Here is a 26,983-nt window from a genome sequence, read left to right as displayed (position 1 = left end):
CATATAAAAGGTTTGGGATTTCTTTTTTTTTCTAAGTTATGGATCGAGATCAGTGAAATCTCTTTTGGGTGAATGAATCTACTTTTGTTTTTTAATTAGGACAAAATCTCTAATTAAAAAGCCACAGATTTTGTCTTTACTTGTTTTGTTTTAAACCCTAGTTACTTACTTGTTAGGTTAATGAAATCTACAATTCTTATCTTGTTTCCAAAATTGGGAAAAACAATCCAACAATATAATATAAGAGACACGTAACGGCTCAAGAAGTCGGTGATTGGAGGTAACGTGATTGAATCTTCTTCATCATCTTCTCTCTTAAGAACTTTTCTTAAGACCAAGGAAGAGCCGCCTTATTACACCTGTTTCATTAGCATCGTCAACAATTCATTCATTCACCAACCTTACTTGCTGCAAATCTCTCATACCCATTTTTAAGGACACCTTCTTATAGAGAGAGATCACATAAAAGTTTCAAGTTTTCTATTGCGATAGGTGTTTTTGCATGTTGAATCATTGATTCTATTGCTCTTGTTGTTGTTGTTGTTGGGATTCCCCTTTTTCTCTGGTTCAAAGAGGATAAGATTCTAAATATCCGAATCTTTATATGCAGGTATATTGTTCTTGAAGCCTTCAAGTTTCTGTCTTTTTTTCTTCTTGATTTGAATAAAGTTTGATGGGAGGAGGGAATTCCAAAGAAGAGTCGTCATCTCCATCTTCATCATCATGGGCTTCTCATCAAAGTTATCCTCAATATGGACCTGATAGCTACAACTATCCTCCTCCACCCACTTATACTCCCTCCTCCTGCTCCGGTGCCTGCTCCTGCTCCATCTCCGTCTTCCAGTTATGGCCATCCTTATCAGATGCCGCATAGTCAAGAGGGCTATGCATCACAGCCTAATTATCCTCCACCGCCTTCACAGAGTCATGATGCTGACCGGAAGAAATTTGATCGGAGGTATTCGAAAATATCGGATAACTACTCTTCTTTACTGCAGGTCAGTTTAAGACAATGCATGCTATACACTTGGATTTTCCTCAAGATTCGTTGGAATCTGAATCTAGTATAATTGATTCCAGGTGTCGGAGGCTCTAGGTCGTGCAGGTCTTGAATCTTCAAATCTAATCGTTGGTATTGATTTCACCAAGAGCAATGAATGGACAGGTTAGTTATTATTCTTAATCTAAGTTTTGAATGTAAGGGCCCAAGGAGAAGACAAACTAATTGGTTTTGGTGCTGCAGGGGCCAAGTCCTTCAATAGGAAAAGCTTGCATCACTTAAGCAATACCCCGAATCCATACGAACAGGCAATAACTATCATAGGAAGAACCTTAGCCGCCTTTGACGAGGATAACTTAATTCCTTGTTATGGTTTTGGAGACGGTAAGCAATGATATTTACATCTCTATTTATTTATGTCACTCGGATTTCCAGAGGAATGTTTATGAATCAAGGTTTGCTTTCATCTCTTTGCAGCAACAACTCATGATCAAGATGTGTTTAGTTTCTATCCAGAGGGTAGATTCTGTAATGGATTTGAGGAAGTATTGGCTCGTTATAGAGAAATTGTACCTCACCTTAAGCTCGCAGGTTTATTTCCTCCTCTGGCCTGCACTAACATTCTGTATCTCCTTGTGAAACGCAAGTTACAAACTTGAACCATGTTTTTTTTTTTTCGTGAAACGTTGTATTTCAGGACCAACATCTTTTGCCCCGATCATTGAAATGGCAATGACAGTGGTTGAGCAGAGTAGTGGCCAATATCATGTGTTAGTGATTATAGCTGATGGCCAGGTGCTGATTAATATTTTGAGTGCCTAAGCTGTGTGTGATCTTCTGATTTTGTGTTTAGAGATATCAAATTGGACTCATTTTGTTGTTTCAGGTCACAAGAAGTGTCGATACCGAACATGGGCGGCTAAGTCCGCAAGAACAGAAGACGGTCGATGCAATTGTGAAAGCAAGGTGTGAATATTTCAATCTTTTGACTATGTTTCTTCCATTTTGAAGACCTTTTCTTTGTGTGTTATGTAATCAGTTTCATCCTCTCTATTACAGTACCCTTCCTTTGTCAATAGTCTTAGTCGGGGTCGGGGATGGACCATGGGACATGATGCAGGAATTTGATGATAACATACCTGCCCGAGCTTTCGATAACTTCCAAGTAAGCTTCTCTTTTTTCATATCAGGATATTGAAGATTGCTTCTTTTCTTCAGTTTCGAACCATATTTCTGACATGTTGCTCTGTTTCTAGTTTGTGAACTTCACAGAGATCATGTCAAAGAACAAAGACCAGTCTCGGAAGGAGACAGAATTCGCACTCTCTGCTCTCATGGAGATTCCTCCACAGTACAAAGCAACGATAGAGCTTAACCTTTTAGGGTAAGGACCCAAATCAAAACTCTGATAGGTTAGCCGATATGAAACACTGCTACATTGTTAACAAAATCCTCAACTTTCTCGTGCCCTTACATATTTGCAGGGGAAGAAATGGGAGTATCCCAGAGAGAATCCCACTTCCGCCACCGGTGCAGAGCGGATCATCATTCTCTAGTTCCAGAATACCGAGTTTTGAACCGAGTGTACCTACTTATCCATTTGAGAGCAAGCATATGAGCAGTGGTTCAGACGATAACCAGGTAATTAGTAGAAACTTGGAATCTGTTTGAAATGTTGAGTGAAAGAAAGAGTGTGGAACTTTATTAAATTCGTGTGTTATATTTGCCCTTTGAACAGCTATGTCCGATATGTCTGAGCAACCCGAAAAACATGGCGTTTGGTTGTGGCCATCAGACTTGTTGTGAATGCGGACCAGATCTTAAAGTGTGTCCGATTTGTCGTGCCCCGATCCAGACCAGAATCAAGCTCTACTAACAACACCATTGTCAATGGTCCATTGACATAAGCTTTGACCAGTCCAATCCCATTTCTTCCAGAGATTTTCACATCTTTTTGTAGAAAAAAAAAGTGTTCTTTTGTTCTTTGATTGGATTGTAAGAATAATGTATTTATATGGGGAGGGCTTTCTTGGGTTTTTCAAGATTCGATAGAACCAAAGTTGCTTATACTTTAAATTTTCTCCAACCCGTAAAAGGCAATTACGACCAAGGACCAAGAATCGAAGCGTTGCTAAACTAATCATCATGACTTAATTCTCTCCATAAGCTTCGAGTTTTTTTTTCTGTCAACTTACTTAGCAATGAGAAAGAAAATGGATAAATTGCCCAATAGAAGCCCATTAGCATTATATTGGGCTAAAAAGCAAATTCACCAAATAAAATTACTAGGGAACAGCATAAATGAACACCACTCATCAATTATCCATTCCTTCAAAACAAAAAACAAAAAACAAAGAAATTGTCTTAACGATTCTTAGCTTCTGTCAAGTTTTTGATAAAGCGGAAGTTTTTATTTTGCTTTTGGAAAAACAGAGAATCTTATGGATTCTCTTCGATTCAACCTCCAACAATATCCAATCCAATTGAAACCCAGAATTCTCCGACCAAGAATCACTAACAACATATCGAACCAAACCGATGAAACCGATCCTCGACCATCATCCTCGGCCGGTAAGGTCCAAAGGTTAGTACTTAACAACGAAGGTCGGACCAAACTAAACGCCGATCCTGACCGTGAATTCTATTCATACCCACGGTTCGTGAACCACGTAGACGATGGTTTCATATCCTCCTTAACCGAACTATACAGAAACCGGTTGAGACCCGGTTCGATTGTATTAGACTTGATGAGCTCATGGGTTAGCCATCTTCCAGAAGAAGTCAAGTACGAGAAAGTGGTGGGGCATGGTCTTAACGCACAAGAGCTTGCACGTAACCCTAGACTCGATTACTTCTTCGTCAAGGATCTCAACGAAGATGAGAAATTCGAGTTCGAAGACAAGTATTTCGACGCTGTTTTATGTGCTGTCGGTGTACAGTATCTACAACAACCCGAAAAGGTACAAGACCGTAAACCAAAACCAATTTCGATTTATGTCAAAATTCCTTAACCAGTTCTTCCCTATTATATAATGGGCAGGTGTTTGCAGAAGTGTATAGAGTGTTGAAACCGGGAGGTGTGTTGATAGTGAGTTTTAGCAATCGGATGTTTTACGAGAAAGCAATTAGGGTTTGGCGAGATGGAACCGAATACAGTCGGATCCAATTGGTGGTTCAGTACTTTCAGTCTATTGAAGGGTTTACTCAGCCGGAGATCATCCGGCAACAGCCTGGAGCTCAGATATCGGTTATGACTCGGCTTATGGGTTTTATTGGTTTAGCTTCTAGACCCGATCCTTTTAATGCTGTCATTGCTTATAAGAATTTCAAACCTATTTATGAGTAACACAACAAAAAAATGTATACTGCGTTTTGGATGGGAAGTTTGAAAGGGAATTAAGAAAAATAAAAATAGTGGTACCAAGTCCAGCTGGAGAAACTTACAATACAAATTTTAGAGAAATAGTGAAAAGTGAACATACATATTTGAGCAACCAATCAAATTGGAAGAACCTGTATTACAAAAGAAATAATTGAAAGAAAGATTACACACTTTGGAAAATATAATTAATATATATTTTTCAATAGCATGCATTCTGTGTGATTCGTGTTGTTCGTAGATTCATGGACAATATCCAAGCAAGGTAGCCTTGTCCCTGTTCAACGAGTATCACGAGTTGCTTATTCTATATATGGTTTAGATATTCTATATTATAACATACAGTATATATTAAAAGGAAGTCTATCGTATTATAACAAAAATCCATTGCATGTACACTTTCTATGTTCCATGCATGTGACATACTAAATTTGGTTGTTTACATAAATTATGATCGAGAGATCTGAAATTCTTGTTAATATCACAATAATGAAAATTATGAAATATCGATTAGGGAAAAATTGTCTATGGAAGTGTAAAAGACACCAAAACAAATATTGAACCAAAGCTGAAGCAAAGAAGTTGATTCAAAGTTGCCACTTTATTTAACCTTTTGCAGCAGTATATATACACACATGGATTTTATTAACCCAATCATTCACCACAACACATCAGATCCTTCACCATATATTTCTCTTCTTTTCGCCAATATGGCCCAACGCTTTCAATTGAACCCAAAAACCCTCCCAACGGCCGACCCTCTCAAAAGGGTCTCCCTTATCCCAAGATCCGCCGAGCAGAAGCTGGCTGATAACTCAGGCGAGAGGCGTCCCTTAGCACCGAGAACTCACGAAGACAGCCCCTTTGGGGATCATACAGATGATCACAACGTTTCTGCTCCTGCGGACCATAATAAGGTGATGGATCATGAGACCGAGAAGCTCGGTTCCATTGTCCCTAAGACTGCAAATCACCCTCATCCATCTGAGGACGTACTTGATGCTAATATCCGACATTCGATGGTTCCGAAATCATTGGGCCACAATTCGCTCGGTGGAAGATTTGGTCCGGGCAAGAAACAAGCTTTCCATAGAAATGGCAGACCTATGTTTTCACTTTCTGATGACCGAGTCATGGCTGATAGAGTCTTGAAGACTCATAGTCCAGACATGATCTTCTTTGATGTCAAATCACTTCTCTCCGTTGTTGATGACATCTTCAAGTCTCATGTCCCATCGGTTGACGACTCTGCTCCTAAGGTTTAGTTTACTTGGAAAACTATCAATCCCCATTTCAAACATTGATTTTTACAAGCTTATGAAATTTAAAACTTATGCAGCCAACACTCGTGTTCAAGGACTATGCTGATCATACCTCCTTTGAAACTTTCGCGGATGTCATTGATCAAATCTCTTGCGAGGTATATTATATACGAAGCTATCTTGTTTTAAGTAACATTTGACTCAGTTTCTAAGTATCAATGTCACTGAGCAGATCGACTGCAAGTGTCTCCATGGCGGTGAGTCTCACGGTATGATGACATCAGGGCTTCATTTAGATAGTCGCAATACCACAACGTTCTCTGTTCTGTCTCTGGTCTCCAAATACCGTTGGGATGCTAAGCTAGTCCTTGTCCTAGCTGCCTTGGCCGTGAAATACGGAGTTTTTCTCCTCCTCGCGGAGACACACGCAACTAATCAGCTCACTAAATCGCTGGCTCTCATCAAACAGCTCCCTAGCATCTTTTCCCGGCAGAACGCTCTGCACCAGCGTCTTGATAAGACCCGACTTCTGATGAAAGAAATGGTTGCTCTCACCACTACCATCATCGAGATCTATCAACTCCCGCCAAACCACATCACAACCGCCTTTACCGACCATGTCCCCACTGCGGTTTACTGGATTGTTCGCTGCGTTTTGATATGTGTTTCTCACCTCAGTGGCGCCAGTGGTTTCAGGCAGGAGTAAGTTGTTTTTTCTTTTTGATTTCTAGGGTTTCTTCATTTACAAGGAAAAAACTTATAAAAGCTTGTTTTCAGTCAAATCATGTCGTTTATGGAAGTTTCGGAGATTCATGAGAATAGCGAAAGGCTTAGGAAGATCAATGATTACTTGAAAGAACAACTCAGGAAGAGTCGATTGACCATTGGTGATTACGACCTCGTTTCAAGCTCTCTCTCTCTTTCTCTCTCTTTTTTTTTTAATTCCTCTGTTCTCAAGCTCTGTTTTTTTGCTCTGTTACAGAGGATGGTATAATCGAAGAAGAGTATCAAGAACTCATTCAGACGTTCACTACTATCATTCACGTTGACGTTGTTCCTCCTCTGCTTCGCCTTCTCAGACCTATTGATTTTCTTTACCACGGAGCTGGTGTTTCGAAGAGACGCGTAAAATCTCCTCAAATCTCTGCCTCTGTTTATGTCTCTTGTCAGTGTCTGATGATCTGTTTTAAACATTAACCAGGTCGGGATCAACGTGCTCACCCAAAAGCACGTGCTGCTTCTGGTATCAGACCTAGAAAACATCGAAAAGGAGCTCTACATCCTGGAATCGCTCTACACAGAAGCATGGCAGCAATCATTCGAGATTCTATGGGTTCCAGTTCAAGATTTCAGGACAGAAGCTGACGATGCCAAGTTCGAGGCACTTCATATGAATATGAGGTGGTACGTTCTTGGAGAGCCTCGGAAATTAAGACGAGCCGCCATTAGGTTTGTGAGGGAATGGTGGGGGTTTAAGAACAGGCCTATACTCGTTGCACTTGATCCCAAAGGTCAAGTTATGTCAACCAACGCTTTCCCTATGGTCTGGATCTGGCAACCCTTTGCGCACCCTTTCACGACCGCAAGGGAACGTGATCTATGGAGCGAACAGGAGTGGAATCTTGAGTTCTTGATTGATGGAACTGATCCACATTCCTTAAACCAGGTTTCTTGATTGAAAAAAAAAAAAAACAGAGTACTTGATAAAAATTCAATTTTCTTATGTTACACTTAACCTGAAAAATGTGAGAGTTTTAATTGTTGTGTGTTTTTTTTTTTTTAATATCAGCTTCTTGATGGAAAATACATATGTCTCTACGGAGGAGAGGATCTGCAATGGATCAAAAACTTCACGAGTCTCTGGCGTAATGTAGCGAAGGCCGCAAACATTCAACTCGAGATGGTTTATGTCGGGAAAAGAAACCCTAAGAATGGAATCCTGCCAATAATCAACACAATCCGGGATGAAAACATCAGCCACACGTTGCCGGACTTGTTCCAGATATGGTTTTTCTGGACAAGGATCGAGAGCATGTGGGAATCGAAGCAGAGGATGCTGAAAGCTCGCGGAATCAAAGGGAGAGAAGGGTTTAAAGAAGGATTCAAAGAAGAGGAAAAGGACCTTGTTCTGCAAGAAGTGGTTGCTATGTTAGGTTATGGAGGAGAAGGAGATGGATGGGGACTAGTGAGTAAAGCATCGGACTTGATGGTTCGAGCCAAAGGGAACTTGTTTTCGAGGGGTTTGTCTGAGTTCAACGAATGGGAAGTCAACATTCCCACAAAGGGTTTTCTTACAGCGCTCAATGATCATCTCTTAATGCGTCTCCCACCACATCACTGCACAAGGTTCATGCTTCCTGAGACTGCTGGGATTATACCCAATGAGGTCGAGTGCACCGAATGCCGTAGGACCATGGAAAAGTATTACTTGTACCAATGCTGCCTTGAGTAAGATCCCATAATATTGGGGACCAAGTAGGGTATTTGGAAGCCATCAGCTTGTTCCAATACAACCAAATAAGTTTGCGTCTTTTTTTTTTTCTCTTTGTTGTGAATTTCTCTACTCTTCTTCATATTGTTGTTGTTGCTGGTGCTTCTGCTCTACTAAAGCAGAGTCTTTGTAATAAAAAAAATTTGTGTGTTTGAGATTTCGAAAATAATAAAGTTTTATGTATGGGAAGCTTCTAGAACAATGAACTGATTGAGCATCGCTTCTTTGTTGATTTCTTGATCCTTAAGCTTCTAGAACACTAGTGAACAATACAAGTAACTGAGTTTCCTTCTTCCCTTTTTAAGTTTTTTTTCTTTGGATAAACTTTCTAATGTGACATTAAAGTTTTGGTCTTTTTGAAATCAATTAATAGAAGGTAAACATCTAGCTTTTTGAAATGAAATTACATTAATGCTAGTAAATAGGCAAAGTAAAAAGGAGGAATCAATCAATCAAAAGATGAACCGTCTTTTGGCACTATATAAATTTAGATATTTGTACAGTACCCGCCACATTATACGAATTCAGACATGAATCTTCAATAAACATATAATATTATAAGAGTCCCAAGCACATATCATATATCCCAATAGAAAGTTAAAGGTGTTAGTCTACATTATTGAAAAAGAAACCATGAGACTGATTGCTGTATTACAAAACGGGAATACAACTTAAACGATAAATCAGGTTAATTTAAAAGTTAAATCTTCCAAAACATCAAATACTTTTTGAATATTGCATACATTGGATTTGATTTAGAAGAAGGTTTTATACGTATTTTCTAATGATGAGATATCAGAATTTGTTGCGTATGGAGACAAAAAATTTAATCCTACCTATAAACGTTATGGTAAAGTTAATGGAAAAAAAAGCCATGCATAGAATAAACTCCTAAGCATAACAATATTATTTTAGAAAAGTGATTGCCTTAGATACAGTATTATAGATATATCCTTGGTCACTCTAACTTTGCTTTTTTTAGCCTTATCCTAGATATATCATTGAGCTTAAGAAATTGTTTATAGTTTTACACAAAAGAGAGCAAAGAATCTTAACTTCACACCCTTTTGTTCACTTCACTCTTGATGCTATTTTCCGAGGCATGAGCTACAATAAATATAAAGTAACTAAAGTAAATGAGAGAAGCCATAAATTCTAATATTCTATGGTATGAGGTGAAGCAACATAAGAATAAGAGCAAAGTAGCAAATAAAATGTGTCTTGTCTTTTAATGATCTTTAGTAACATTAAAATGCGAGAGTTAAATAGTAGTCCAGTGATCGTCATTGTGGTGGAGAAAAGTGAGAAATTCGTCTCCAATCTCCCAAAAAATGACAAAAATTTGTATATTTTAGGATCTAAACTTCTAGTTGGCAATGAATTTAAAATCATAAGTAGTAATATTAAAATAGTGTAGTTTAATTGTTTTTGATCCACGTACGTTTAGTCTTATTATATGTTTGAAGTCAAATAGTACACATAAAGAAAGAGTCTAAGAGCACCCTCAATGGTGTTTTTTTATAGATTTCTTACAAAAATCCTTAAAGTTAAAAGTAATTAAAATAAATGAAAACAACAAATAAAGTTAAGGATTGTTAAGAGTTCGCTCTAATATAAGGATTGTTAAGAGGTTTAAGGATTAATAAGAACTTCATATGTGTTGCTTTTTGATTGGATCAAAAATATTAATAAAAGACAAAAAAAAATATGCTTTCAAATCTTAGTAATATGATGGACATTCGACTTCGAGTTTGTGATCGGACTATGCATCAACAATTGAAAACTCATTTTGTTAAGCGTATATGGCAAAATTTTGGTTTTTTATATGTATTTTTTATATGCTTTTATCTTTTGTATGTTTAAATTTTTTAGGAAATTATAATACTTATTAAGTTTTATCAAATAAAAATGTTTATAATTTTCATTTAAATTTCTTTAAAAAAAAAAATCCACTTAAGGACTTTACCATTGGACAAAGAAAATTTTAAGGATTCATCATAAACTCTTAACTTTAAAATTATCATAATTTATAATTAAAAAATATTTAAGAATCTTTTTAAGGATTCAACCATTGATGTTGCTCTAAGATTCACGAGTAAAACTCCCAACAATATTTCAGTGAACTTTTTACAGAAAAACAGAATATAAAATGTAAGAAAAACGATCTATACACAATATACATATTATGATTAGTTTATCCTAGTTCTTATTTTTACTACATTCCTGTAAAAGTAGGCTTATACTTCACAGTATTAGGCTTATACTATATTGTATTAACGACATTCACGTGGACGGGAACAATATCTCATTAAAATCATTCTTCTATAATAAGCCACCAAAAAGAAAAGCAAAAAAGAAACAAGATTTTATAATTCATATTCTTTTTTTTTTTTTTTTAAATTGTTGCAGAAGCAAAGAAGTCGATTCTCAATTTCCAACCGTAACTAAGGGCGAAAAATGAGTATTTAAGGCTAACCTCACATAGCACAACAACACAAACCAATAAAAAAAAACAGCATCTTCTTCTCAACTCTCTCACAAAGCAACCCAACCAAGAATGGAGTCGCTGATCAAGTCCCAGCACGCTCAGCAACTGGCGGGTCACAAGAATACGACCGGTAAAACTCCGTCTATGGAGATGATACCGGCGACGGGACTAGCGATGTCATCCGACGAAAACATGATGCTGAAACTGATCCAACAGACTCACTCCCCAGATGCTCGCGAAGTCCAAGTGCGTGGCCTTCTCTCTCTCGTTGAAGATATTCTCGATCGTGCCACTCTTGACTCTGAAGACACCAACGCCTCCGTTAGTATTCTTACACAAATAAATTTCGTTCTTATAAGTTCGTACGTTTGATCTTGTTCCTTTACGTACTTGCTTCGATTTTGCAGATGCTTCCATTGCCCACTGAGGATAAGCTGATGCAGTCAAGCATGATGAGCGTTCTTGATAGTGTCTCCTATGCTATCGATCGCGTCGCCTGCGAGGTATAGCTACATTCCACCTTTTGTTTGCCACAATTCAACTGATTCTCTGTTTAGACTTGTTTTACACGTAACCAGCAGCTACCTATTTTTCGACCTAACTTGGAACATAAGCAATACACTGCTTACGTGGTTCTCTCTGTTTTTTTTTTTTTCAGATAGCCTACAAATCTCTGACGGGATCTGACGCACACGAAATCACAATGTCCGTGTTCGAACACCTCTCGAGCTTCCACTGGGACGGCAAGCTCGTCCTGACACTAGCAGCGTTCGCGTTGAATTATGGAGAGTTTTGGCTTCTGGTCCAATTCTACTCAAAGAACCAACTAGCTAAGTCCCTAGCTATGCTCAAGCTCGTCCCTGTGCAGAACAGAGTGACCCTCGAGTCTGTGTCCCAAGGGCTCAACGATCTCATCCGAGAGATGAAGAGCGTCACGGCATGTGTAGTGGAACTCAGCGAGTTACCTGATCGGTACATCACACCAGACGTTCCTCAGCTGTCGAGAATCCTCTCTACAATCCCAATTGCTGTCTATTGGACCATAAGAAGCGTGGTGGCTTGCATTTCTCAGATCAACATGATCACTGCCATGGGACACGAGTATATACGAGAATTAACTTTGTTTTATCGATCTTTTAATTGATCACCCGCTAACTCTCGTACACTTTATTTATCAGGATGATGAACACTCAAATGGATTTATGGGAAACATCGATGTTAGCTAACAAGCTGAAGAACATTCATGACCATCTCGCTGAGACCTTGAGGCTTTGTTACCGTCACATAGGTTTGTTTGTTTGTACCGTCCCATTCAACAGCTATTCATCTCTCTGTTTCATTACTGACAAAGACTGCATTTTACAGAGAAGCAGAGGAGCTCAGAGTCCTTAAAGGTGTTGCATTCTCTATTCAACACCACTCACATTGATAACATGAAGATTCTCACGGCCTTGATTCATCCCAAACCCCACATCACTCCATTGCAAGATGGTTTGACCAAGAGAAAGGTTTTCGTGTTAGGTTTTTTTATCTTCTGTTAAGGTTCATTAATATACAAATTTTAATGAAGAAATTTCTACTCTGTTATATAAATGAATGTTGCAGGTTCACTTGGATGTGTTGAGGAGGAAGACAGTGTTGCTGCTCATCTCTGATCTCAACATACTACAAGATGAGCTATCAATTTTCGAGCAAATCTACACAGAGTCAAGGAGGAACTTGGTTGGGGTCGATGGTAAGAGTCATATGCCTTACGAGGTTGTGTGGGTTCCAGTCGTGGATCCTATTGAAGATTTTGAAAGATCTCCGATTTTACAGAAGAAATTTGAGGATCTCCGTGACCCTATGCCATGGTATCTAACACATTTCAAAACACATTCTAGTTATAAAGAAAGATGGAGAAATTGAAGTTTTTTCTTGTGGTCAGGTACTCAGTGGATAGCCCGAAGCTGATAGAGAGACATGTGGTGGAGTTCATGAGAGGGAGATGGCATTTCATGAACAAGCCGATACTTGTGGTGATTGATCCACAAGGCAATGAGGCTAGCCTCAATGCGCTTCACATGATCTGGATTTGGGGCACTGAAGCTTCCCCTTTCACTAGATCTCGTGAGGAAGAGCTCTGGAGGAGAGAGACCTTTTCGCTTAACCTCATCGTCGACGGCATCGACTCTGTCATTTTCAACTGGGTATTTCAAAACTCTCATGCTTCTTCTTTTTATGATTGGCTTGGAAATTCTAGAAACAGAACAGGCATGGTTTGACCTAAATTACATTCAAGAACGAGGCGTGACTGATGGTTCTGATTGCAGATAACCCCGGATAATTACATTTTCCTATACGGAGGAGATGACTTGGACTGGATAAGGAGATTCACAATGGCGGCCAAAGCAACGGCCAAAGATTCCAACGTGAACCTGGAGATGGCTTACGTCGGAAAACGAAACCATAGCCACAGGGAACAGATCAGGCGTATCAGTGAAGCAATCAGGTCTGAAAACCTGAGCCATAGCTGGGCCGAGCCTGCCTTGATGTGGTTCTTCTGGACTAGGCTCGAGAGCATGTTGTACTCTAAGATTCAACTCGGTAAAGCCGATGATCAGGACGATGTAAGAGTAGACTATATATCTAGCTAGGGTTTTCAGTTTTTCGGTTCGGTTCAATAAATGAATTATTCTGTGTCTTGAAAACGTTGATTAGGTGATGCAAGGAATCAAGAAGATACTAAGCTACGACAAGGTTGGAGGATGGGCACTACTGAGCAAAGGACCAGAGATAGTGATGATCGCTCACGGTGCGGTAGAGAGGACTATGAGTGCTTACGATCGGACCTGGAAAACCCACGTCCCGACCAAAGGCTACACCAAAGCAATGTACGACCACCACCACGATGAGGTCCTCCGTGAAACCGGAAAACCTTGCGGCCACTTTGATTTCCACATCACTGCTCGGAGCGGTCAGATTCCGGAGAAGATGATGTGCTTCGAGTGTCAGCGTCCCATGGAGAAGTACATGAGCTTTAGTTGTTGTCACGATGAAAAGCTCCACGAAGACGAGAACTACAACTTCTAAATGATGCAATAAGCACACGTCTCTTCTTCTTTTTTTAATCACTTTTCCATAATAATTTCTGAATTTCAATGCCTTCGTATGAGAATTGGTCAGTCCATGTGTGTGGTTTGGCCTTTGTGGGACATGTTCGATTGAAGTATTCCTAATAATTTTCAATAATAAACAATATCTTATTCTCTTAAATATATAAATGTTAAAATTGTTTTGTTAGTAAAATTAACTCAGATAAATACAACATAATTCAAATATAACTATTTGCTTTCCTTCTTCTTATAATGTTTCTAATTAAATCCCACTTTAGTTAATGGACCCCCATGAAGGACACCAACATAGTCCTTTTTATGCTTTCCAGTTTCTAATGGTTTACTATTAATTATTATTACTTACTGTTACTTATATATTCTTATCATTTTCTAATTGATCATTTGTCAATATTTATTGGCTTATCTTCTTATAAATGTTTTTTGTGTTAGTTGTTGATATCTCATTTTCTTGTCCAGTGAATTATAGCAATTCAATGTGTCCCTCATGTCGTCAATATAATGTTTTATTTTCCTTGTTATGATCCATATCTTCGTGTGTGGTCCATCTTCATATAATTTTTCTTAATTCCTAATAAAAAATGAATTGTTACTACTCTTATCGTTTGGGCTAGATTTTACTATTAGAACAAAATCCATAATCTCCTTCTTCTTGTTTTTTAGTATTGATCACAAAGTAATTTGATGGATTAGTCTAAAACAAGGCAAAAGGTTAAGTAAATGTCGATAGATATGGCAAATCGTAACCTACGCATGGTTCTTCTATCTAAATAGCAACCATATCATCCCACATGCCATTGTCCACCTTGTTCTGTTTTAGGAAAACACTTTGTTTGTAAGTCTATTGTACTCTTTGAATTAATAAATCTATCTAAACCCTTTTTATTGGCTAATTTTAATGGTCTGTCCACTTCTGGTTGACGTTGATACATAAATTAGGGGTGACTCATGTATAATATTCGTTCAGTTTCTGATATCAGCTATGAAAATTAGGTGCATAGAGTATTCAAATGAGCAAGTTGTATATTTATTCGATTAGCCGTGTGGAAATAAATATTTAGTAATCGATAATCAAGCACAGATCCCTTATATGTCCCATCAACTTAATTAGTTCGAAGTATCCAGCTGAAAATGCATGGAATAGAACATTTGAATATCCAAGGTATCCCAATTTCCAAATACCTCGGGGTCAAAATATGTAAAAGTAGATTATGATTTGAGATCAAATTTCCTACATTTTATTACTGCTTTTTAGGTGATTTTTCTATGCATAATAAAGATATTTACGTTAAATCTCATAGATACGTTATCCATACCTAACCCCTACATAATCTACATTGACATAAGTACTTTTAAGAGCTAAATCAATAAAGATTAATGTAGTAAACTAGTATGAGTATGAATGAGATTAAAGAGAAAAAAAAAAAGAAGCCACTTTTGTCTTAATACTCTCTCTCTCTCTCTGTTCCCAAGGAGAAAAGCTTCAATCTCAAAACTTAGCAGCTCTCTCATCAGTAAACCAAACCAAATGCAAGCTGTGTAGAGAGCAACGGAGAAGGAGATGGGAGGGGTGACGTCATCGGTGGCGGCGAAGTTCGCCTTCTTCCCGCCGAGTCCGCCGTCTTACAAGGTGGTGACCGACGAGCTCACGGGACTGTTGCTTCTCAGCCCTTTCCCCCACCGCGAAAACGTAGAAATCGTAAAGCTTCGGACCAGGAGAGGCACAGAGATCGTGGGCATGTACGTGAGGCATCCCATGGCTACCTCCACGCTCCTCTACTCCCATGGCAACGCCGCCGATCTGGGACAGATGTATGAGCTCTTCATCGAGCTTAGCATCCATCTCAAGGTTAATCTTATGGGGTATCTTTCTTTCTCTCCCTTCAAAACGCTCATTTAAAAATGTTATCTTTCTATTGATTAATAATTTGATGAGTAGTTAGTTATAGATAGGATTTGCTCTGTTTATAATGTTTATATATATATATAAAAAAAAAAATGAATCAAAAAGGAAACTTGGGCTAAGATCTGCTTGGAATCAATCAGTCTTTGATTCAATTTGCAGATACGATTACTCCGGTTATGGACAATCTACTGGAAAGGTTTGTCCTTTGCCCATCAATCTGATTGATGTGATGATCCATTTTGAGGTTTAGGACTAACTCAAAATTCTTTCTTTCTCTTAATTGATAAATTGTAGCCGAGTGAGCATAACACGTATGCTGATATCGAAGCTGTTTATAAGTGTCTTGAAGAAACCTTTGGCTCTAAGCAGGAAGATGTCATTCTCTACGGCCAATCTGTAGGCAGCGGACCTACGTTAGATCTTGCTTCCCGGTTGCCTCAACTTAGAGCCGTCGTCCTTCACAGCCCCATTCTCTCCGGTTTAAGAGTTATGTATGCCGTCAAGAAAACCTACTGGTTCGACATCTACAAGGTAGACCAATGTATGAATCCTCCTTTCTGTGTACGTACACTCTCCAATTTGTAATGTAATAAGATTGTTGTGTCCGCAGAATATCGACAAAATCCCGTATGTCGATTGCCCGGTTCTCATCATTCATGTAAGTCAGGTTTCAGATAGATAGATTTAATTTCGTTTTAACTTGTGATGAGCTTTTTGGATCCAAATATGTGCAGGGAACTTGGGATGAAGTAGTGGATTGTTCTCATGGGAAACAACTATGGGAACTCTGCAAAGACAAGTACGAGCCTCTCTGGGTGAAAGGAGGGAACCACTGTGATCTTGAACACTACCCTGAATACATGAGACACCTTAAGAAATTCATCGCAACAGTAGAGAGATTACCTTGTCGGAGGGTGAGCAGCGACCAATCAGAGAGGAAAAGTATGGACAGGAGAGTGAAGCCGAGGCAGAGCACAGAGCGTAGAGAGAGAGAGAGAGAGAAGCCACCAAAGAGTCAGTCGAAGAAGAGTAGCAGCAAGCTCAAGATCTCTTTTGATCATCTTGATCGCTCGCGGAGGAGTGTTGACTGCCATGAAAAGACTCGGAAGAGCGTTGACCAGATTGAGAGGGGGAGGAAGAGTGTGGATAGAGTTCGCTCCGAGTAAAATCCACAGACACACATATCTATATATATAATACAGTACATAACTGTTCTTTACCGAACAAACACATGCCGTGATATTTATTATTGATTTGTAATCTTTATGCAACTTGTGATCTATCTCCATCTCCTTTTAAATCAATGACTTTTTAGCTACTCCGACCGGGACGATGAACCTTACCTGGGTTTCATTAAGGCTTCTCTGGTTTATCATACTTAAAAGAAATCCAATTTTAGGATCAATTTTCTTGCTACAAAAAAAGAAAACTAATATACAAACGTGACACTTCTAAAATAAGGCTAATGGATGTCCATTTTCTTCTCAAATCCATCGATTCTCCTAAAATTTCTCAATATTCGAAACATATAAATCCAACTCATTGTCCTCTTGGTTTCCTTCATCTGAAGCTTCTGCAGTATTCAGAACAAAATAAATTATACTGCTTTAGCTTTGGAACAACAACACCTCCTCTTTTTAATCTCTATAATTATATTTTTAAAATTAAAAAAAAAAAAAATGGCACGTCAATTTGTCGTATTTGCCCTCTTGGCTTTGGCCGTGGCCACCGCATTCGCCGCCGATGCACCTTCAGCTGCACCCACCGCCTCTCCGACCAAAGCCCCCACCACCAAGGCTCCTGCAGCTGCACCCAAATCCTCCGCCGCCGCACCGAAAGCATCATCCCCTGTTGCAGAGGAACCCACCTCCGAAGACGACTATTCGGCAGCCACCCCCAGTGACTCCGCCGAGGCACCCACCGTCTCCTCCCCACCGGCTCCTACCCCCGAAGCCGATGGTCCCTCAACCGATGGACCCTCATCTGATGGACCCACCGCCGCCGAGTCACCCAAAAGTGGCGCCACGACTAATGTGAAGCTCTCCATCGCCGGCACTGTCGCCGCCGCCGGATTCTTCATCTTCTCTCTCTAAGTTTTTTTTATTGAACTTGGGACGGAATCATATTATCTGTGTTAACATTATGAGACGATCTCTTTAACTAACTAATTACTATATAAGATTTATATAAAACCAAGAGATTGAATGGAGTTATTATTATTACGTACTCTTGTACCAATGTCGTAATTTTTGGTTGTGATTTAACGTTTGTTTTCGGTTAGAGATTAAATGAAAAACAAAATTTCCGAAAGAGGGCATTTGGTCTAGTGGTATGATTCTCGCTTAGGGTGCGAGAGGTCCCGAGTTCAATTCTCGGAATGCCCCCTTTTTTTTTTCTCCTTTCTACAATATTGCCTCCAATTCTCTCACCTTTTTCAAAGCATATATAACAAGTTTACAAATAATTCATTCATACAATGCAATCTAGTAAAATTCAATACTTCTTCTTGGAATAAAACCAAATATGTCAACAATTCCAAACTAATCCTTTTTTTGAGGCAAACCGGTTTTGATAGTTCTCCCCACAGCCACAGGCGCTAAGTCCGCGCAATATCTCTCTGAAAGATGATGGATGATAGGGAGTTTCTTTAACACCTCTCTGCTACTGTAACAGAGCCTACAAAGACAACACAGAGAACTCTCAGACACAGAGAAACTATGGCTACTATATTTCTTTTTTTAATGTACTTCACATACATTTGACGATTAGTGAAAGTGAGCTTACTTTCTTAGTTTGGTCTGTTGATTTTGGTCTCTGTTTGTAGAAATTTGGAAGTGGCTTCGCTTTGAAGCATAGCCTTTGCCGTAGTTTACTCTCTTCCTTCTCCACACTCCTTTCCTCTGCCTTCTGGTTCTGTGGCTCCATTGCTTTGAATTTCTCCTCTAGCTTCTGAAACATCAAGAACCAGTAAAATGGTGTTAAGTGACAAGACAAAAAGCATCATTTTACTCTATCTGTTCAATCTCTTCTTGCCTTTTTTCTTCTCTCTGCCCTCTCCTCTGTTCTTAAGCCAAACGGTGTAAAACAGCTCGGTGTCCTGCTTCAATAACTTGGTTAAAAGGGCACATATTATACATTTGAATTGAGTAAACTCTTATTAAGAACAGTTCTTACTCTGCAGGGAGGAAATTCCATCTTCCTCGACCTGTCTTGGCAGAAGAATCAGGAGCTATCTTCCCTCTGCACTTACTGTAACACCTGATTACTTCTCTAACCACGCATGAATGAAGGAAGTAAGAAGAAGCTTTCTAAGATTTTATTGAGCATTGTTTACCTTCTGTTACTAGATAAAGGTGAGGACAAAGAGTCATCAGCAATTCCCTTTGCAGACACCTGCAATCACAAGAGTATAAGCACTTGGTTGAGTGAAACACTTGTTAAAGAATGCAGGCACCTTGTTTGATGATGGTGTCCGGAGAGGAGTTTTGCAGTCTTTGGTTGGTTTAGAAGAAGCTCTTGACCCATCAATCTTCCTTATGATGGACACCAATCTATTGAACTCTTTTGCAGGTGTGAAAGTGTAAGAGCTGCTCTTGTTGCTAGACTTTTGACTTGGAGTCCTCTCCGATGAATTGTACTTATAGACTCTTGATTTGGTACTGCTCTTTGATTGTTGTGAGTTTTTGGATTTCTTCTGCGAAGACTGTTACAGATCAAGAACAATAAAAGAAGCCAGAGAGAAAGAAAACTCTTAATGATCACTAATAAATTACCATTAGAATAGGCTTCTCCTCATCCACATGTTCTCCACCTGTAGAAGAAACTTTGGCATTGATCTCTGACTCAGCCAACCCACAGTTCTCTTTCTCATCAGATTGTCTATTACCTCTAAATACGCCTTCTTCTCCTGCTAGGAATTTCATTTCAGCAGAATCATCTAAAGATCTTCCTGAAGTCTCAAGATCCGGTTTCGAGACCAGCCAATCTTTATTGCCTCCTCCATTGATATCTTCTTCTTGGACTGGTTGGGGTTTAGGGATTTGCTGCTGAAGCAAGAGGGCCTCTTCAGCAGCAGCTTTTCTAGCAGCAGCGAGTTTCTTGTAGTGAGCTTCAAAGAAAGCTTTCTTCTGAGCGACAGATCCGGGCTTTGAGTATCTCTCTGCCTCGGCCACATAAGGGTTGTGTGTGGAGAAAGCAGACCATTTTTCCCAGTCAAGTTTCTCCGACATGAATCTCCCGAAGGACACAGACTGTCCTAAAGCACCAAGAGAATCTCCCTAAAGACAGACACGGGAAACAACAGAGAGAGCTTAATTCCTAAGAAAACATATGAATTTTTTTTTAAAGGACATATGTACTTGAAATGGAAGAGAAAGCATGAGCTAACTAACGAACAAACCTGTGGAGCTGCATATGAGAAAGGCTGCATGAGACAAGCAGATTCTCCCATTCTTTTGGGAACAAGATCTATTTTTACAGACAAGTGAATTCTATTCCAAAGATCACAAAACTAATGTATTTTTTCTAGTTTATAAATGAAAGACAAAAAAGAAAGAAAGTAGAAGTAAGATGTATCCGTTGTATAGAAAAAGCTTTTTACTGTTTAAAATTTGAATTCAAAAAAAGAAAATGCAGGTTTCTCTGTCTGTTTCTTCCTTTCCGTTGCTTTATGAGAGATTTTTGTTTTACTATATTACTAAAGTAGTAGTATCCTCTCACACCACATGAGAGAGAAAGTGGTCCGCCAATATATAAATAAATACTGTGTATGGAATTTTTCTAGTGATAAACAAACCACCTTTTCTAAAGTGTTTTTTTTTTTTTAGTTGGATTACCTGTAGTGAAAAACCAGTCATGTCAGAAACCAAAGGAGCCAAAAGCAATTCTAAGTTGGCGCAAAGAAGGAACTTCAAAAACCGTCTATTGTGTGTAACAGAGAGATTTTGGTTCCTTTGTGTGTTTTTGACAATTACAATACGAATTTATAACTCTTTAACAAATAAAAAACAAACCCTTAAAAAGAATACAAAGAAACCTATATGACTTTGGGGGAAGCAAAATGTCTCACCTTTTCTTGGTTTGGTTTAGTTGTATCTACACATTGCTCTCATTCTAACAGATACCCTCCACGCTTGATTCAAGGAGCCCAGGTTTCTGTGTTTCGCACATATCTATCTCTCGATCATTTTGTGTCCATGAAACCTGTGTTCGAGTACGAAGTTCGTCTCTTGTTTCTGTAACCTTTCCCTCTTGTTGTTCCTCTGCCTCTACGAGTCGAGAACACCAAAAGCATCACCACCAAGAACCCTACACCAGATATCAACCACAGCGCAATCACCCATAATTTCAACGTGCTGAATCTCCCTTCAGCACCACTTGACTCTTTTGTATCATCGCTTCCTTGTGTTTGTTTCGTTTCAATGTTACCAACTTTTCTCGAAACCGACATCTTCTCAGTCGATTCAGATCCAGGTTCAGGGCAATTCCTTCTCTTGTGATGCAGAAACAGAGCTTCGTTCAGCTTCTGTCCACATTCAATGCTCAGAAGGTCTCTTTGCCGTAGATCATTGTCTGTTTGATGCACTGCCGAAGGACTAGGGGGGTCTGGAAACTTTGCCCAGCATTTGTTGATCAAATCAGTGTTCCTCCAATTCGCCTTGTCAAAGCTCCAATTTCCCACTTTGAACTCAAGACCGTAGTGGAAAACTCGGTAGTCAGCACCAGGTTCAGGAACATACCCGGGATAAATCAAAATTTCTTTGTTTATGATATGCCGCAAATTTAGCTGCACAAATGTTGTATTTTAGACCCTAGTCGAAAGTCGAAACCAATTATTGAGCAAAAAGTTAAGAATTGTGATAAGTTTTACCTCTGCAGCACCAAATGAATAACCGTACATTTCGCTGATCCAACCGGATTCATATATATCCCCAGTTAACTCCTTCCCATAGTGTTCTTTCTCTGCTCGAACCTCCTGAGTTTTAAGCAACCAGTACATTGCGAATTTCCGGAGATCCTCTATGTGCATTATAATGACTCCACCAACTTTATCACAAGCTTCGGGATTACGCGTGTGAAGTCTTGCAAGGTCGTTATCACATCCAATAAGATAGCTAAACAAAAGAAGGAGAAGACGGTTAAAAGGGATTTCTGCAATCATCTATAAACTGGAAAAGAGAGAAAAGGAAATTTGTTGTGTTCTCTAGATTTTTACTCGTAAGGAGTCGAAACTGGTCGGCCTCGAGCTGCCTGAAACTCCCAAGGTGTGATGGGTCCTCGGAGGATCATGTCAGCATCAAGAATAACTACGTACTCTGCATCAATGTTAGTGTGGTGAAGCCAATGGACAACCGCTGCTGGTTTGTTAATTGCCGGGTACCTGATTCAGTTAAGAACATACCAAAATCAGACGAAGATCAAGTTATAACTTCAAAACCTGAGGTATAACTGCTAATCTTACCAATCGCCTGTTAGAGGATGTCTGCTCATCGAAGGAACATAATGCGTCGGGGCCAAGTCATGACCTTTATAGTTTTTAAGAGCTTCATCTGTGCAACTGAGAAGCCGAGTGATATTTCCAGGTTGGCCGCTCTGGCGGAAACTGTGCATGAAGCCGACTGTTTGCCAATCGAAATAAGTCGTGCACTCAGTAGAAAACAGTGTGTGAATCTTTGGATAAGTTCCTTTGAATTCATTAATGGGTGGCGGCTCGTGTTGGTCTGGCAGGATATGTACACTTCCTGGTACAAGCAGTTTAGGCTTTGTTAACTCCATGAAAGTTTTGCTCTTCAGAAAGCTCAAGTATTTGGTCCACTTTGGTTTCGGACACCCATTTTCTGCGTGACGCAGTATGAGTCCCTCGTTCAATGTATTCATACATTCTAGACTCAAAATCAGACCTCTTCGTTTATACGGATCAGGTTCCATTATTTTCACCTATTCAACGAAAATTGTTTTGTCAGTAATTGCCCCCATTAGAGATACATGAAATGGAGTTGAGAACTTGTTATGCTAACCTCTCTTGGATATGGAGGCTCGGGGAAGAGACGATTGCAGTCGTAGACTATATTGTCTTCGTGGTGGTCCAGTTTAGTGAATGACCAGTTCCCAATGGAAAAAGGTAAACCGTAATGCATAAGAATAGGCTCGACACCTTCTCGTGGAACATACCCAGGATATATCATCAAGTCGTCGTTAATCTTGTGCTTAAGTCCTGCCTGTGGATCACAAAGTTTTATAATCGAAATCAGACGAACTGAAGACTGCAATTGTTAGAGCATGAGCAAGAGAATTAAGGAAGGCGGTGACTTTACCTCTGCAGCACCAAAGGAGTAACCATACATCTCGCTGATCCAACCTTTGCCGTAAACATCTCCGGTGATATTGGTGGACCAGTGAGCTGTATCTTGGCGAACATCTTCGGTCTTTGAGAGCCAGAGAGGGGCCAGGACCCGAAGATCGTCGATATGCATAGCGAGAAGACCGCCAACTTTGTCACAGAGTTCAGGATGCTTTGTGTGCAAGCGCACAAGGATGTTATCGCAGCCCACCAAGTAGCTAAATGATATAGAAATAAGGTGTGAGCAACAATGAAAGAAACGAGTAAGATTTAGGTTTGACTGAAGAATAGGTAGGAATACCCATAATGCGCGGCAAAGGGTCTTCCCCTTTCAGCACCGAGTTGCCAAGGGATGATAGGACCTCGAATGATCATGTCAGCATCAAGAATAACGACCCAATCCACATGCTTGGCGTCTTCACTGTGTTGAAGCCAGTAAAGAACTCCAACTGGTTTGTTAATTGCTGGGTACCTAGAGTTAATTCAATATATACATCAAAGATTCATCTAAACCCCTAGTTTTAAATTCAAGACCAGAAATCCGTCACCAAGATTCCAAAACTAGCGACGAGCACTACGGGATTAAACCAAAATTGGCCCTAATTGATCCAACTCAAAAGTGAGCAAGCAAAACAGATGCAAAGACACAAAACAACGTGGTTCTGTCTGGCCCTAATGTTCCACAACAACAAGTTTCCGAGCCAAAAAAAAAGACAAGAGAGTAGAGTAAGTAATGGTGTCGGGGTTTACCAGTCACCGGTCTTAGGATGTCTGCTCCAAGAGGGAACTTCGAAAGTGGGAGCGAGATTCATGCCTCTGTAATTCTTCTTCTGATCATCGGTACAGCTCAATAACCGGGTAATCGGACCGGGTTGTCCGGATTTCAAGAAGCTGTGCATCAAACCAACCGTCTGCCAATCGAAGTAGTTCTGGCACTCCACCGAGAACAGCGTGTGGATCCGATACGGTGCCCTTTGACCCGATTCATCAGCCAAACCCGACACCACCAGCGCGGCCACAATCGCCGCGATCAAATCCCACCGCATCTCGATTTATCGAATTTCAAACCCTAACTAAAGTAAAAATAAAAAAAAGTCAATGCATGGAGGATGATTGATCCATGGCGATGCGCGACCTTGTTCTTCTATAAACCCAAATGGTTATGATTAGGTAGTGGCGACCACGAAGAACTGCCACATGTGACTAATCAATTATAATTTTAAAAAATAACAAAAATTTGAGATCGTTGGAATTTGAATAAAAAATCAAAGAAGATTCTCTCTTTGAATCGCCCAATTTCGGCTGCCATGGACTCCGGCAACCATTTTACATACACACGTCCAAAACTCGGCGGCTTGCCAGCGTTTTAATTTAATTATTCTCCTCCTCACAATTACTTTTTTAAAGTTTTTATTTGCCAAATAAACCAGTTTACAAGATCTCAATGGGCATCCTCAACGGTGATATCTTAAAAATGGGTCTCTGATCAATAAAAAAATTATAATTTTCTTATTTAATTAAATTTATACTAGTAATTAACTGAACTCCACCAATAAAATCAATATATTTTAATTGTTAGAATTTTTGTTGGAGATGGTCTAAACATGATTACTCTTATTTTGCACACAAAAAGAAAGAAAACATGATTTAATAAGTACTCTAGTCTATAGACCAGGCAAATGGGGTTTCTATCCATTATACAATATATATGCATTTATATTTGGTATATACAAATGACTATTTGATTATGTCTTTCTTTTTTTTGTTGGTTTAAGATCAATTATCACTTGATCCCGGATTGGAACTTATAAGTGATTATCACTTTATCTGTTGGATATATATGTTTTATTAGTAATGTGCAAAAAAAAAAATGTAGGAGATCACGTTATGTTACTTAAAATAGATGGTTAGCCACTAACGTAACAAGCTAATTAAGACGATAATCACATATCCATGCCCCCAGATGAATTAGACTTATTCTCCCTCGTTGACCTTTATATACATAAGTTCTATTCCCTTTGCGATGATCGGACTGTATCAACTAACTAAAAAAGAGAATGACAAATTAGGAGAAAGAGAGGAGATCAAATATTGCAGCAATGAGATCTTTCAGCTTAATGATATGTATTCTCGTCTTGGCAATGTTGATTATGGTGGCCGAGTCGTCCTATGGTGGGAACGACGAGAAACGCACTGCTCCTCCTCCTCCTCCAATGGCTCCTTCACCATCACCAACTGGTCACTTTGGTGAACCCAAGACGCTTCCACCACCTCCAAACGCCGCCACTTTCCCCACTTGCCCGCTGTTTATCACCACAACATTGATTAGTGTCATGGCTTTCAGCTTCTAATATATATATATAAGACGTATTTAATTCTATTTGCTTTACTTTGGTTGAATTTCTTTCCTTATTCTGTTTTCAAGTTCTACTTCTACTCGTGTATAGTGATGATCTCAAACTAACCTATGAGTATAAAAGAATCAGATAAATTTGCAATGTACTGATAAAACTTGTAAACATGCATGCATGAACTCGATCGTTTTAATACTATTTTTGAAAATATATATGAGATTCCAACTCAAAATTAATTGATAATAGAATAAAAGATCTACGGTATATCTCTTATATATATATATATTGAAATTGATGAGCTGAGCTGTTACAGAAACATTCATGGGTTTCGTTCGCCATCAAACACGGCAACGTGTTCGCAAAGTCCACTCATTTTCCATGGTTGACTTTTTTATCCATAACAAGCACGAAAAAGTAATCTCATGCCCTTTTATCTAAATTCAGGCCCAACCCAAAAAAGATTTGGGCCGGTTTAAAACTTGTAAGCGAGAAACAAAAGTGTTGTTGGTCGGTCTTCTCCGCTCCGCCGCTCGCCAGTAAGCAAGCTGCTTCTTCTTCAGTTGTGAGCTCGCTCGCTCTTGGACGTAAGTTTTCTCTCCCAAATGCTTCTGTGTCGTCGATTCACAAACCTAATTATCCTCGCTCTTTTTTACATATGTTTTCTGGATGTGGTTGAATTAGAATTACAATTAGCCGGGCATCAAACCCTAATTTCTTCTGGAAAGTTGTGATTAACAAATGGCTCTGGTATCTAAATTCTGTAGGAGGAGATGAACCGTATTGGATTGATAAGGGGATCATCCAAGGATGTTGCCCGGAGAACGTTCGCTGCAGCAGCTAGTAAAGCCAAGAAAGGTGGCAAAGGAGGAGGAGCTAGCGATGCTCCTAAAGGTTCCTCCTTGACCAAAGAGATCAAATCCACCACCGTTGTTGGTGCCAATACTCTCAAAGATGGATCCGATCCCAAGATCTTGCCTGACTCTGATTACCCTGATTGGCTCTGGCGTCTTCTCGATAAGCGACCAGCGCTTAGTGAGCTTAGGAGGAAGAACGTCGAGACTCTTCCCTACGATGATCTCAAACGTTTTGTCAAGCTCGACACACGAGCTAAAATCAAGGAGAACAACTCCATCAAGGCCAAGAACTGAGAGATGTAAGATGATCTCTTCTGCTCTTCCCCCTTGTCACTCAACTCTCTCCCTGTTGCTGTTTTCGCCACAAATGGGAACTATGCTTGCTAATAATATCTAGCTTCTTCCATTTAGATTACATTTCAAAAGGATTATGATGCTCTTGTATGTTCTCACAATCTTCAAGAAATTTCTCTGTATTGAAACATTGGAACATTAAATAGGTTTATCATGGTCAAGTTACTTTTCAGAGTCTGTGGCGTTATGCTCTTGTGAGTTCTTGATCCTTAGATTCTTTATTAGTGAATCCAACAACTTGCTGCTTCTGTCCTGTGAGTTAAACCGGAATGATATGTCCAGCAAGCAAGTGTAACACAACTCCTTCTCCTGATAGAGGAGATGAGTTGGTCGGTTCTTAAAGATACTGCAGGTGCACCAGATTCATTTAACAATCAGATTTTACTGTTTACTGTAATAGCATTACATGGGACCTATCTCATTGATGTTGCATCACTATTCTC

General features: G+C 39.4%; 10 protein-coding genes and 1 non-coding gene across 15 annotated transcripts; 9 read left to right on the top strand and 2 right to left on the bottom strand.

Moving 5' to 3' along the window:
* Nucleotides 1-24: 24 nt before the first annotated feature.
* On the top strand, nt 25-3,069 carry LOC9320335 (E3 ubiquitin-protein ligase RGLG1). Its single transcript, XM_002884223.2, is given in 12 exon segments — nt 25-492; nt 611-796; nt 798-998; nt 1,081-1,165; nt 1,244-1,384; nt 1,478-1,591; nt 1,698-1,795; nt 1,887-1,966; nt 2,060-2,165; nt 2,257-2,384; nt 2,485-2,641; nt 2,739-3,069. Coding segments are annotated over 11 exon segments (1,371 nt in total). The 5' UTR covers nt 25-492; nt 611-673; the 3' UTR covers nt 2,877-3,069.
* Nucleotides 3,070-3,335: 266 nt separating this feature from the next.
* On the top strand, nt 3,336-4,429 carry LOC9320334. The gene is made up of 2 exons (XM_002884222.2): nt 3,336-3,960; nt 4,041-4,429. The coding sequence occupies exons 1-2, from the start codon at nt 3,442-3,444 to the stop codon at nt 4,344-4,346; spliced, it is 825 nt and encodes a 274-aa protein (XP_002884268.1). The 5' UTR covers nt 3,336-3,441; the 3' UTR covers nt 4,347-4,429.
* A 568-nt stretch (nt 4,430-4,997) lies between these two features.
* LOC9320333 (protein SIEVE ELEMENT OCCLUSION A) lies at nt 4,998-8,349 on the top strand. The gene is made up of 7 exons (XM_021031223.1): nt 4,998-5,638; nt 5,719-5,799; nt 5,874-6,343; nt 6,419-6,528; nt 6,624-6,766; nt 6,843-7,307; nt 7,431-8,349. The coding sequence occupies exons 1-7, from the start codon at nt 5,015-5,017 to the stop codon at nt 8,091-8,093; spliced, it is 2,556 nt and encodes an 851-aa protein (XP_020886882.1). The 5' UTR covers nt 4,998-5,014; the 3' UTR covers nt 8,094-8,349.
* Nucleotides 8,350-10,510: 2,161 nt separating this feature from the next.
* Nucleotides 10,511-13,875, top strand: LOC9320332 (protein SIEVE ELEMENT OCCLUSION B). Its single transcript, XM_021032204.1, has 9 exons — nt 10,511-10,941; nt 11,028-11,123; nt 11,279-11,721; nt 11,799-11,908; nt 11,986-12,128; nt 12,226-12,473; nt 12,548-12,809; nt 12,933-13,229; nt 13,321-13,875. The coding sequence occupies exons 1-9, from the start codon at nt 10,690-10,692 to the stop codon at nt 13,690-13,692; spliced, it is 2,223 nt and encodes a 740-aa protein (XP_020887863.1). The 5' UTR covers nt 10,511-10,689; the 3' UTR covers nt 13,693-13,875.
* A 1,268-nt stretch (nt 13,876-15,143) lies between these two features.
* LOC9320331 (protein ABHD17C) lies at nt 15,144-16,957 on the top strand. Its single transcript, XM_021030292.1, has 5 exons — nt 15,144-15,596; nt 15,799-15,835; nt 15,934-16,170; nt 16,250-16,297; nt 16,374-16,957. Exons 1-5 carry the CDS (start codon nt 15,295-15,297, stop codon nt 16,803-16,805), a joined length of 1,056 nt encoding a protein of 351 aa, XP_020885951.1. The 5' UTR covers nt 15,144-15,294; the 3' UTR covers nt 16,806-16,957.
* A 150-nt stretch (nt 16,958-17,107) lies between these two features.
* LOC9318237 (classical arabinogalactan protein 11) lies at nt 17,108-17,949 on the top strand. Its single transcript, XM_021030293.1, has one exon. The coding sequence runs from the start codon at nt 17,319-17,321 to the stop codon at nt 17,730-17,732; it is 414 nt and encodes a 137-aa protein (XP_020885952.1). The 5' UTR covers nt 17,108-17,318; the 3' UTR covers nt 17,733-17,949.
* Nucleotides 17,950-17,951: 2 nt separating this feature from the next.
* TRNAP-AGG lies at nt 17,952-18,023 on the top strand. Its single transcript has one exon. It is a non-coding gene; the product is annotated as a tRNA-Pro (tRNA).
* Nucleotides 18,024-18,049: 26 nt separating this feature from the next.
* Nucleotides 18,050-20,444, bottom strand: LOC9318236 (protein WVD2-like 7). 5 transcript variants are annotated; one of them, XM_021030287.1, is made up of 9 exons: nt 20,039-20,444; nt 19,413-19,916; nt 19,094-19,342; nt 18,974-19,032; nt 18,814-18,897; nt 18,673-18,736; nt 18,424-18,588; nt 18,294-18,315; nt 18,050-18,252 (listed from the first exon to the last, which is right to left on the bottom strand). In XM_021030287.1, exons 1-8 carry the CDS (start codon nt 20,087-20,089, stop codon nt 18,301-18,303), a joined length of 1,191 nt encoding a protein of 396 aa, XP_020885946.1. In that variant the 5' UTR covers nt 20,090-20,444; the 3' UTR covers nt 18,050-18,252; nt 18,294-18,300. The 5 variants fall into 5 exon arrangements, with proteins under 5 accessions (XP_020885946.1, XP_020885949.1, XP_020885947.1 ...); XM_021030290.1 differs by having other exon boundaries at nt 18,050-18,315; nt 19,094-19,330; nt 20,039-20,410; XM_021030288.1 differs by having other exon boundaries at nt 18,050-18,315; nt 18,814-18,888; nt 20,039-20,408.
* A 118-nt stretch (nt 20,445-20,562) lies between these two features.
* LOC9320330 (peptidyl serine alpha-galactosyltransferase) lies at nt 20,563-24,361 on the bottom strand. Its single transcript, XM_021030286.1, has 8 exons — nt 23,729-24,361; nt 23,280-23,450; nt 22,953-23,196; nt 22,656-22,856; nt 22,100-22,575; nt 21,854-22,018; nt 21,509-21,752; nt 20,563-21,424 (listed from the first exon to the last, which is right to left on the bottom strand). Exons 1-8 carry the CDS (start codon nt 24,022-24,024, stop codon nt 20,822-20,824), a joined length of 2,400 nt encoding a protein of 799 aa, XP_020885945.1. The 5' UTR covers nt 24,025-24,361; the 3' UTR covers nt 20,563-20,821.
* A 354-nt stretch (nt 24,362-24,715) lies between these two features.
* Nucleotides 24,716-25,489, top strand: LOC9320329 (histone-lysine N-methyltransferase SETD2). The gene has a single exon (XM_002884217.2). It carries the CDS (start codon nt 25,078-25,080, stop codon nt 25,327-25,329), a length of 252 nt encoding a protein of 83 aa, XP_002884263.1. The 5' UTR covers nt 24,716-25,077; the 3' UTR covers nt 25,330-25,489.
* Nucleotides 25,490-25,810: 321 nt separating this feature from the next.
* Nucleotides 25,811-26,731, top strand: LOC9320328 (39S ribosomal protein L54, mitochondrial). The gene is made up of 2 exons (XM_002884216.2): nt 25,811-25,916; nt 26,097-26,731. The coding sequence occupies exon 2, from the start codon at nt 26,103-26,105 to the stop codon at nt 26,478-26,480; it is 378 nt and encodes a 125-aa protein (XP_002884262.1). The 5' UTR covers nt 25,811-25,916; nt 26,097-26,102; the 3' UTR covers nt 26,481-26,731.
* The last annotated feature ends 252 nt before the right edge of the window (nt 26,732-26,983 follow it).

The sequence above is a fragment of the Arabidopsis lyrata genome, assembly GCF_000004255.2.
Source record: "Arabidopsis lyrata subsp. lyrata unplaced genomic scaffold ARALYscaffold_3, whole genome shotgun sequence".
In the NCBI taxonomy this organism is placed as follows: domain Eukaryota; kingdom Viridiplantae; phylum Streptophyta; class Magnoliopsida; order Brassicales; family Brassicaceae; genus Arabidopsis; species Arabidopsis lyrata.
Note: the sequence above shows the minus strand (reverse complement) of the source record. Positions and strands in the feature narration are given on the sequence as shown.

Excerpts from the sequence above, each read along its gene's own strand:
- LOC9320334 (XM_002884222.2), top strand. The coding sequence starts at position 3,442 with ATGGATTCTCTTCGATTCAACCTCCAACAATATCCAATCCAATTGAAA. Across the intron at positions 3,961-4,040 it reads ATCTACAACAACCCGAAAAG|GTGTTTGCAGAAGTGTATAG; the intron begins GTACAAGACCGT and ends TATAATGGGCAG.
- LOC9320333 (XM_021031223.1), top strand. The coding sequence starts at position 5,015 with ATGGATTTTATTAACCCAATCATTCACCACAACACATCAGATCCTTCA. Across the intron at positions 5,639-5,718 it reads TTGACGACTCTGCTCCTAAG|CCAACACTCGTGTTCAAGGA; the intron begins GTTTAGTTTACT and ends AAACTTATGCAG. Across the intron at positions 6,344-6,418 it reads GCCAGTGGTTTCAGGCAGGA|TCAAATCATGTCGTTTATGG; the intron begins GTAAGTTGTTTT and ends GCTTGTTTTCAG.
- LOC9320332 (XM_021032204.1), top strand. The coding sequence starts at position 10,690 with ATGGAGTCGCTGATCAAGTCCCAGCACGCTCAGCAACTGGCGGGTCAC. Across the intron at positions 11,909-11,985 it reads GCTTTGTTACCGTCACATAG|AGAAGCAGAGGAGCTCAGAG; the intron begins GTTTGTTTGTTT and ends TGCATTTTACAG. Across the intron at positions 12,474-12,547 it reads CTCCGTGACCCTATGCCATG|GTACTCAGTGGATAGCCCGA; the intron begins GTATCTAACACA and ends TCTTGTGGTCAG.
- LOC9320331 (XM_021030292.1), top strand. The coding sequence starts at position 15,295 with ATGGGAGGGGTGACGTCATCGGTGGCGGCGAAGTTCGCCTTCTTCCCG. Across the intron at positions 15,597-15,798 it reads CTCAAGGTTAATCTTATGGG|ATACGATTACTCCGGTTATG; the intron begins GTATCTTTCTTT and ends TTCAATTTGCAG. Across the intron at positions 15,836-15,933 it reads ATGGACAATCTACTGGAAAG|CCGAGTGAGCATAACACGTA; the intron begins GTTTGTCCTTTG and ends GATAAATTGTAG.
- LOC9318237 (XM_021030293.1), top strand. The coding sequence starts at position 17,319 with ATGGCACGTCAATTTGTCGTATTTGCCCTCTTGGCTTTGGCCGTGGCC.
- LOC9318236 (XM_021030287.1), bottom strand. The coding sequence starts at position 20,089 with ATGGGAGAATCTGCTTGTCTCATGCAGCCTTTCTCATATGCAGCTCCA. Across the intron at positions 19,917-20,038 it reads TCTCATATGCAGCTCCACAG|GGAGATTCTCTTGGTGCTTT; the intron begins GTTTGTTCGTTA and ends GTCTGTCTTTAG. Across the intron at positions 18,589-18,672 it reads GGGCAGAGAGAAGAAAAAAG|AAGCTAGAGGAGAAATTCAA; the intron begins GCAAGAAGAGAT and ends TTGATGTTTCAG.
- LOC9320330 (XM_021030286.1), bottom strand. The coding sequence starts at position 24,024 with ATGCGGTGGGATTTGATCGCGGCGATTGTGGCCGCGCTGGTGGTGTCG. Across the intron at positions 23,197-23,279 it reads CCCTTTGCCGCGCATTATGG|CTACTTGGTGGGCTGCGATA; the intron begins GTATTCCTACCT and ends TATATCATTTAG. Across the intron at positions 21,753-21,853 it reads CCAGTTTCGACTCCTTACGA|CTATCTTATTGGATGTGATA; the intron begins GTAAAAATCTAG and ends TCTTTTGTTTAG.
- LOC9320329 (XM_002884217.2), top strand. The coding sequence starts at position 25,078 with ATGAGATCTTTCAGCTTAATGATATGTATTCTCGTCTTGGCAATGTTG.
- LOC9320328 (XM_002884216.2), top strand. The coding sequence starts at position 26,103 with ATGAACCGTATTGGATTGATAAGGGGATCATCCAAGGATGTTGCCCGG.